The sequence below is a fragment of the Cupressus sempervirens genome, chromosome 11, assembly GCF_028749045.1.
Source record: "Cupressus sempervirens isolate cs-2001-9-10 chromosome 11, ASM2874904v1, whole genome shotgun sequence".
NCBI lineage: Eukaryota > Viridiplantae > Streptophyta > Pinopsida > Cupressales > Cupressaceae > Cupressus > Cupressus sempervirens.
Window position 1 is genome coordinate 267,405,390 of NC_143128.1, and position 10,507 is coordinate 267,415,896.

The window sequence follows — 10,507 nt, forward strand, 5'->3', positions numbered from 1 at the left end:
CTAATGAAATATGGCATAGAAGGCTTGGACATTTTGGGTTCAGTACACTACCAAGTCTAGAAAAAATCACCACTGGAACACCAAACATAAAATAAAATCATATAGGCATTTGCAAAGGATGTACTCTAGGAAAGAATGTAAAAAGATCTTTTCCCTCAAGTGAACATAATCTAAATTAGTTTTGGAACTAGTTCACACTGAATTTTGTGGACCTATGCCAACACACTCTCTAGGAGGATACTCATACTCATACTACATAATCTTTATTGATGACTTTTTTAGGAAAACTTGGATTTATTTCCTAAAAGTCAAAGAATCAAATGAAGTTCTATTGAAATTTAAAGAGTTCAAAGCAATTGTGGAAAATCAAACGTCAAAGAGAATAAAAATTCTAAGATCAGACAATGTTGGCGAATAAACCTCAGAAAATTTCTAAGATTTCTGCATCTAAGTTGGGATTAAGAGGGAGTGGCAAAAAGGAAAAATAGAACCATTGTTGAATCAACAAAGCCATCTTACATTATCAAAATTTGCCCTTCTCATTCCGTGTTGAGGCCATCAATACTGCTGTATATCTCCAAAACAGATGCCCACACTCTATCCTAGAAAACATAACCCCTGAAGAAGCCTCTACAGGAATTAAACTTGACCTAAGTCATCTCAGAATATTTGGTTGCCCTGTTTACTTTCATATACCTAAAGAAAAGAGAACCAAGTTGGAACCATCTTGGAGGAAAGGTATATTTGTTGTGTTGGTTCCCAAAACCACAGATTGGAAATCCAAGAGCCTGCCACTTCTTCGATAGGATTCCGCAATCAGTTCTGGCCAAAGAACGAGAATCACCTTGATTCCCTTACACTTCAGGCTCCGCTACACCTAGCAAGTAAACCTTCTCCTCAAACCTAATGACTTGGTTTAGAGCTTTTCTAAAGCGAATTTAAGCTTTGGAGTTCTCTGACTGGCAAGGTCCTTGAACTCGATGAAACTGAAACTGAACGTTGAGTACTTGAAATAATTGAATGTTTTGTATAAGGTTTATTAATAATGAATTTGATGCTTGTAGGAAAAAAGATATAGATTTTCGCCTCTACTCATCCGGGCAATAGAGTCAACTTCAGTGAATTTTCACATACAACTTCATAAAGTTCTTATGCACTTGAACTGCCAACAATTTGATTATCAAGATGTGACAGACCAAATATTATGCAATCTTAAATTAGTCCAGATTGAACTTTAACTCCTCTAGTAGGGAGACAAACTGGACACATACACAAACAATTTAATATTTCACAATATCTGTTATGATCGAATTTAAAATGCCAAATGACTATGTGCACTTATCCAACATTTAAATTGTATATAGAATTCCAAAAAATAATTACAAAGGATCATTCATCTGCAGTTTAAATCTCCATGCCATTTAAAAATAAACAAAAGACTTTATTTTATCATTAAAATAAAATGTTTGAATTTATATTACAAGTCATATTATAGTCCTTATTCCTCCAAATAAATAGATGTCTTTTATAAATGCTTTTGTTTCTTGAAATCTGAATGTTCCTCTCTATTTCCATTACATGAAACAATTAAACTTTATTTCCCAAAACAATGAAATCCTTCATTGGCTGACCTTACTCAGTAAACACTGCTCTAGAAATGATTTCCAGCGTTAACCAAGTGAAGCTCGGTTAATGAATCTTCTTTTATATCCTAAAAAGAGAACCAACATGACTTTTGAACTTGGGCATGACTTTATAATATAATCCTTTATTAATTACGATTTTCTAAATAAACTTTTTAACTTAGAATCAATGATTTATAATACCCCCTATACCATTCAATGATATAGGTTATCCCAAACATGCTTCTTCATTAATCGAAGACATATTCTGCCTCCAAAACTTGTAAATATTATTTTTCAATGTGCTAGCGAAAGAAGATATGATGCTCTATATATTTTAACGCATCTTATTTGTGCGGGATGTAGAATGAGAATATGGCATGCGGCTTCCAAATCGATATTTGTCTTCATTTTGTAAATCCATTGCTACTCGTTGTTCCAAATTGTGCTTGTAGAACTCTACAGACAACAAAGACATCATTATGGGTATGATTCAACTCCTTGGAACTTCGTTTTGGAGTGCCTGGCACGATATTCTTCCAAACACATTACATATCCCGGTGGAGTGATTGAGTTTCTCGGAATAGAGTTTCTCGATGACGTATTTGTTATTCTTTTATCGCTCTGTATAGAACTATACGCGTTTGTGATTGTGAATGATTCTTCTTGTAGAAACAAAGTATGGTTTTTTGCAAAGGTAATAGCTCCTTCTTGCTTCTCCAATGATGATACGGAAACAATAAGATGCCTGATAAGAATATAGGCCTTCATATCCTATGTGCATTGACTGGGCATTGTTAACATATATTACTACAATTGTTAAATAGCATCCCAATAATCTCAACACCAAAAACTGCTTGAGTGATGATTCAACAGGTTCGACTGCCATATCAGTGTGGGAAAATTTGATTGAATATAGAACCAGGGTCCTCCCGATAGTATTCCAATTGATCTGCATCCTGTACAGATTTTGAGAATCCTGAAGATGATTTATTACCCAACGTCATATCTACTGCACTTGTATGTCCTAGCTTCTATTAGTAAAACTGTTTCTATGGCCTCTCTTTCTCATTGCCTTTACTTAATATGTCTTGGTCTGCTGCTTCTGAAATTCCAACTATTTCTTCTGTTCAATAAGAGACTATTACTACCTTTGTTACTGTTGTAGATTACAATACTTTTCTGTATTTCTGATCTGCATTTCATAATCTCTCTATGGATGGATTGTAGGATCAATATCTTTGTTTTAAGTTCAATAATAAAGTTGTGATATAGCTGAATAAGTGTATCACCACCTTGCAAAACGTAGTCAATCTTTAGAAAAAATAATGGGAAATAACACTTGAATGGAAGCTCCAATTTTGCCAAAATTTTGAGTTCCATCATGTTGGATACAGTGAAGGATATTCTACGCCACTGTTGGGATTAAGAGGGAGTATATTGTACCTTATAATTCTCAATAGAATGGAGTGGTAGAAAGGAAAAATAGAAGCATTGTTGAATCAACAAAGCCATGTTACATTATCAAAATTTGCACTTCTCATTCTGGGCCAAGGCCTCTAATACTGCTTTATATATTCAAAATAGATGCCCACACTCTATCCTAGAAAACATAACCTCTGATGAAACCTCTACAGGAATTAAACCTGACCTAAGTCATCTCAGAATACTTGGTTGCCCTGTTTACATTCATATACCTAAAGAAAAGAGAACCAAGTTGGAACCATCTGGGAAGAAAGGTATATTTGTTGGATACAGTGAAAATACTAAAGTGTATAGAGCTTATATACTCGGCAAAAATCAGTAGAAATCAATAGAGATGTCAAATTCGAAGAAGACACTGCCTTCAAACTATCCACAAGTACAGAAGATGAGCCCATCACAGAATTGGATGAAAATCAACAAATTAAAAATCAGAGGGAGAACATATTAGAAGGAAATGAACTATTATCAGATTCTGAAAATAGGGACATCTCTAATATCAAGAAAAGGCCACTATGGGAAAAGAAAATGATTGAAGAAAATGATGCTGAACCAGATGAAATCTCCAAAGAAAGGAAGAAAACCAGAAATAAATTATGCTACGCTGCACTTGTAACTGAGCTTACAAAATCTGAACCATCAACTCTTGTAGAAGCTCTATCATGTCAAACATGGAAAAATGCTATGGTCGAAGAATATCAATCCATATTACAAAATGATGTTTGGATCCTGGGATATCGTACCTAGGCCAAAAGACAAATCAGTTGTTTCATCCATACTTGGAAAACTCGCCAAATGCAAAAATTCGCCAAGCCCCCCAAAAGTTTAATCGGGAAAAATTCGGCGATTTAAAAAAAAAACTCGGGATAAATTCGGGAACCTAAAAAACTACTGAAATTTAATTAAAAATACATTTATTTTGCAAAATTTAATGAGAAGATGCATCTAATAAGTTAATTAAAGACAATACAAAAGAAAGAAACGAAGTTTAGATATATATAAATGTATAATGCGTACAAAATTGCATTCTCATGCAGAATGCTCATGGTAGGAAGCAAAATAGTAAATTACTAAATAGTTTCAATCTGTCAAACTAGAAGTAAATACTAAAAGTCTAAATACATCAATACAATTTGACAATGTCAATCACATCTTCCTCTTTCCACTTGCACTAGCAAGAAAGCGAGGGGGTCTAGTCCTAGAATAAGTGCCCCGCACTGGGATAGGGCGTGAGCTGCGTGATTGTGAACTCTGTGGTTGTGCCCCCTCGCTCGACGTCCCTACTGACTGGCTCGGCGTCTTAGAAGAGGATGCATCTCCTCCTAATGATAATGCCTGATCCTCGCCTGAATCATCATCATCCTCGTCCTCATCCTCAATGTCATCCATAGTGAACTGAAAATCAGCGTTAGCCTCCCCTTCCATGGCCTGCCTTTCCAAATCAGCGATCTCATCTGGTGTAAACAATGGACTTGGCTCCTGTGCTGTCCAATCAGAATAAGGATCTATCTCATCTAGATCAAGCGGACCAGGTAGTTCTAAGAGCTGTGCCTTTTTTATGCCCAACTTAAGATTATAGTGCACATAAACAAGGTCATTAAGCCGTTTTTGAGTCAATCTGTTTCTTTTCTTTGTATGGATGGACTCAAATAAGCTCCAATTGCGCTCACAATGGGATGAGCTACAACCACCCCAACTTGCCCACCAAGCATCTGCAAAACAAAATTAAAAAAATTATAAAGCAATAAAAAAAAAATCAGAAGCACAACTTATCAATTAGCAAAAATTTTAAAGTTTGACGCTTTACTTGGTGCTTGAGTAGATCTTGCTCTCTTTGCTAGCATAGAAGAGAACAAAGGACCCCTTGATTCCACATAGATTTGTTGTTCGGTCACAATAAGGTCTCTCTCCTCTTCACTTGATATCATTCTCTCAATGCATTTAGAGAGACCTTCCATGACCTCTCCATTAGGATCTGAGTAGGAATCATCAGCCCTAAAACAAATAGAAAATGATATCAAGTCTTACTACACAACCTTAAAAAGTAAAGTAAAATAAAGACACATTAAAATCCCAACTTCAAGGACAATCAATTATCATAGTACCATGAATTTGGGATTGAGGAAGTAGCCTGCTGCATGAATAGGTTGGTGGAGCATATTGTTCCACCTCCTATCAATTATTTCCCAAATGGGGTCAAATTTGAGACTATCCCCGTGATAGTAACTTCTAACAGCCTCTTTCGCCCTATCCATGGCCTCATAAAGACCTCCCATTGGGGATTGCTGCCCATCACATGTGCGCAAGACTAGAACCAGGGGCAGAGACATCTACATTTGAAATTTGAAAAATACAAATTAGTTAATAACATAGTAAGTTATGAATTGATAATGAAACTTGAATACACTAAAAATATAATGAAGTTACCTCCACAATCTCCTTAGCCTTTGCAAAAAAGCTATCATCAAACACTATTCGTGCCACAGCCTCTCCTTCGGGCTTCTTTGAGTAACGTGAAGCAACCCAATCAGCACACACAAACATTTGCTTCAAAGCCAATATGTGGTCAAGAATACTTTGCAACGTCAAGAAGACCGTTGCAAACCTTGTCATAGCAGGTCTCATCAAATCTTTGCCTTTAGTGGCTTTTCTCATCAAACTGAGAACCCGTGGGTGATTATAGATATATTTCGTGACTCGCCTAACATCTTCCACAATTGGACTCACCCAATCAAGTTTTCCTATGTCCTCCAAAAGAAGGTCAAGGACGTATGCTGCACAAGGTGACCAAAAAAGTGTGGGATGCCTCTCTTGGAGGAGTCTACCTAAAAGATTAGCAAAAAATCAATAATCAATAACAAACTTTCCATATTTAGTATTTACAAATTACATCAAATCTAAATTGAATAAAACCATTATCCATAGCATTACATTCATGATTCATATTGATTCAAATATAAAAAATTAAATCTACCTGCTGCCACATATGCTGCTGCATTATCTGTGATTATTTGCACCACATTCTCTATTCCCACCTCCATGACAACATTCTCCAACATTAAAGCCAATGTGGCTGCATTTTTCACTTTGTTAGAGGCATCGACAAATTTCCAAAACACCACATCATCTTTGCAAGCAATCAAGAAGTTAATAATGGTTTTACTTCTTCCATCTGTCCACCCATCAGATAAAATGGTGCAGCCATACTTCTTCCACTCTTTCTTTTGGTCTTCTATCAACAATGTTGCCCTACCAACCGCTTTGTCAAGCAACCTACAAAATTTAGGTGTAATATTAAATAAAGTGTAAGTGTTAGTAAAAAATTAGGAAATAAGTTATAACAATTAAGATTTAAAATATAACAATGAACTAAAGTGAATCACAATTATTTACAATTATTAAATAGTAAAATACTAACCTTCCACTCATATCCTTGCGATTAGGCAGCTTGTACCCTTTGCCTGATATTGTCATTGCATTCACCATATTGACCCAATAGGGACTATCAGTGGCATTCATTGAGATATTGTTGAAAAACCAAAAATCAACTGCTGCAATATCAGTTTGCTCATGCACCTCTTTAAACCATGCAGTGCCCTTTAATGATGGTTGTGCTCCAGGTGTGTTCCTGGGCACAAAATAACCACCTATCCCTGATGGGGATCCGGATGGTGATGATGAAGAAGTAGGAGATGTAGAAGAAGTGGAACCGGTAAATGAGAAATTTTGTTTGCGGATCCGTGGACCATGAAGAGATCCTGGTATGTTCTCAAGTGCTTCTTCTTCCTCTTGCATATCAAAAGGAGCTCCTTCTGATTCAGCTATGGCTGCTCTCATAGCTAATTTTGCCCTCTCCCTATTCAATTTTTTCTCTTTAGCAGCTGCAAGTAGGGCATGGATGAATCTTTTTTCTTCATCAGTTACCTTGAGACAAGGATTTGAGTCATGTTTCTTTATGCCTGCAAGGTGGTATTTGAGGCGGTTTATGCCTCCAGAAATAATTCTCACAGGGAATAGATATCACCTTCCCAATATCATTTGGATTTGGAGCTTCATAGGCATACCGTCATGTCTTATCTCTTGCATTTTTAGGCCGAGTGCCTATATATCCAGATGGGCATGGTGTTTGTGGCCGCTCTTCTTGCGGGTTTGTCATTTTTTTAATGGTGGACCGCTGCCCTACACATAAATATATAGAAAAATGAATAAACAAAGTTAGAACTTAGAAGCTAGGGTTTCAAATGATTCAAAGTTTCAAACTTCAAACTTCAACCATATCCTTAGCAAACAACAAACTTCAACCATATCCTTAGAAGCTAGGGTTTCAAATCAAAATGATTTTAAATGATTTGAAAACATTTACAAACAAGTTAACAACAACAAAAACAAAAGAACATTTGTTATAAAACTATAAAAAGTTTTCAAACTATGATAAGATGAACATACCTGGAAAGAAATTTGTCTTCTAAAATCGGTTAGAATCCTCTACAATCCACTCTCCGCCTTGAATCATTTGCAATCAGCCAAGAATGCCTCCAAACCTTCTTCTCTTCACTCCTCAAGGCTCTAAACAATCCAAATACAAGAAAAAATGAGAAAAAAACACATTCATTGCTGCTTTAATCCGTCACAGGCCGCGGGCGAAAATCTCACTAGTAAATCGCGAGTTTTTTTGAAAAACTCGCCGAGTTTTTCGCGATTACTCGCCGAGTATTCAGCGAGTTTTTACCAGTCTGCCGAGTTTTTGAATCGGCGAGTTAACTGGTGAAAAACTCGCCAAGTACGGAAACTTGGCGAGCAACTATGGTTTCATCAAAGTGGTTATACAAAATCAAGTATGCCTTAGATGGTAGTATAGAAAAACATAAAGCAAGATTTGTTGCACGAGATTTCTCTCAAAAGGCAGACATTGATTATGAGGAAACATTTGCTCCAATTGCTTAGTACACTTTAGTAAGAACAATTATTGCTATTGTAGCGTCCAAAGGATGGAAGATACATTAAATGGATGTCAAGACTGCATTTCTGAATGGTGTCATTAATGAAGAAGTATATATCGAACAACTTGAAAGTTTTACCATAAAAGACAAGAACCTATATGTGTGTAAACTAAAGAAAGCTCTTTATGGCCTTAAACAAACACCATGAGCTTGGTATGAAAGGATAGATAGCTATCTCTCCAAGCTAGGATAGTCCAAAAATGAAGCTGATCCTAACATATATTTCAAAATATCTAACGGTGACATGTTAATTCTTGTTTTCTATGTTGATGTATCTGAATTTGAAATGAAGGATGTAGGCCTACTACACTAGTTTTTGGGTCTAGAAGTATGTCAAAAGAAAGATCATATTTTTCTAAATCAAGGGAAGTTTATCTATGACATCTTGACTAGATTTGGCGTCATGGAGTGCAAGCCCCTAGCGACTCCTATGGAAACAAATCTACACAAGTTAAAAGAAGCAGCGAATACAGAATCTATTGATCCCACTCTCTATAGACAGATTATTGGATCATTTATGTATTTAGTAAACACTAGACTTGATATCTGTTATGCTACCAATGTATTAAGCCATTCTATATATATATATATGCCTTCGTCAAAGTTCACAGTCCCTGCAAAGGAAGAACATAAAACTTACATCAGAATTATAGAATTATATATATAATTCTCAACAGTAATCTGAATGATTCTATAATCAGTCAGTAATTCTGCAAATATAATTTAGTTCAGTCTCCACCAAAATGATCTATATATAATTAACAGCTCCCAGATGATGTTTTTTTCTCAGTTTTGGTTTACTTGCTAGAAAACACAAAATGGATAGAAAGTACAACTTCTTGATCATAGAATGTGACCCAAAACTCTGACACTAGAAGTATTACACAAATAATGCAAAAACCATGCTTAAGCATTATCATGGACTGTGGAAATGTCATCTCTTATTAAGTAATTATCTTTATTTTCCTATATGTATAAAATTCTGCAGGAAAACAAAGTCGAATGCCATCTGCAAATAAATAAACCTGGTTCTTGTAATTATACATTTCAAATTTGATGTTTTTCAGTAAAAAGCAGTTGCTCAGTGGCTATTTTGAGGTTAACAAATTGTAGAAAGTTTTTTGGTGTACCTTCTAGTTTGTCTCAATGCCATTTAATCTTTGAATATTCCTTAAATTATCTATTGTGGCTGCAGGTGAGGCTTTATCTCTTACCTCAGTATGCATTCCCATCAGGGGGTTTATATTTCAAGAATGAAACATGGCGGAAAGAAACAGAAGGAAAACATGTTATTATTCATAACAATTACATTCTAGGCTTTGATAAGAAAATCAAGCGGTTTCATGATTTTGGTCTTTGGCTTGTGGATGAACATGCCGGAGAGTCGCCTTTGTCAGATATTACAAGGTAACATTCCATATGGAAAGAGTTGTAATATTTGTATTGGAAAAATCAAATGTCCTTGAAATGGGATAACCAGTCATTTTTTTGCTCATCCTTTCATCCGGAGCTACAAGCATAGCAGCTTCCAAAGGTGAATTGCATTTTTCTATAATTTTAACAGAATGAAGTCAAATGGAATATTTTTTTCTTATGAGATGACAAACTTTTTCACTGCTGTTTGCCATTCTTGTAAGAGGGTGATTAGAGCGACAATACTTGCATAAAGGTTTATGTTCAAAACCTTTGGACTGGGCTGTTTTTTTTGAATTGCAAGGAAGAGATATCTCAAGAAACTATTTTGCTGGAGTCACTACTGTGTAAATATGAATTAGACTCGGAGTGATTCTCCTCTACATTGCTTGCAGACAGAGAGTTTCAAACTTTCTATTATTCTTCATCCAGAGTTAAGAAAAATTCTTTTAATCTTAGTATTATATTATTAAAACTAACAATAATGGGTATTTATGTCATTAAAGTAAATATTAGCAAAACATTTATGATTAATTGCAATTGTCCGCGAATGTCAGGTTTATTTTGAGTTTCTACTAGGTCACCTGCAATGATTTTTTCAACATCCTGTTTCTAAATAATTACATATTATATTATTAAAACTAACAATAATGAGTATTTATGTCATTAAAGTAAATGTTGGCAAAACATTTATGATTAATTGCAATTGTCTGCGAATGTCAGGTTTATTTTGAGTTTCTAATAGGTCACCTGCAATGATTTTTTCAACATCCTGTTTCTAAATAATTACATAAAACTCCAATTTAATTGCTTGCTCAAATCACATGTAGTTGCATGGTTACCAATTTCAGACCATTTGATTTTGGTGGGTGATTTTTGAGTGCAAAAAGGGTTCTTGTATTTGATGTATTTGTCTACTTCAACAAATTCAGTAGTGACTTCATCACCTCGACTCAGCATCACAGGATTGTGCTTGAGTTCAACAATTTT

The 10,507-nt window shown here is 35.3% G+C and overlaps 1 protein-coding gene across 1 annotated transcript in view; it reads left to right on the forward strand.

Annotated features, from left to right (window-relative positions):
* LOC149529156 (UDP-D-xylose:L-fucose alpha-1,3-D-xylosyltransferase MGP4-like) overlaps nucleotides 1–10,051 on the forward strand; it is a 54,287-nt gene extending 44,236 nt beyond the window's left edge. Inside the window, exon 4 of the mRNA XM_089809732.1 lies at nucleotides 9,300–10,051. Coding sequence (XP_089665858.1) covers nucleotides 9,300–9,515 — 216 coding nt within the window. The 3' untranslated portion in view covers nucleotides 9,516–10,051. The remainder of the gene's footprint in view (nucleotides 1–9,299) is intronic.
* Nucleotides 10,052–10,507: the final 456 nt, after the last annotated feature.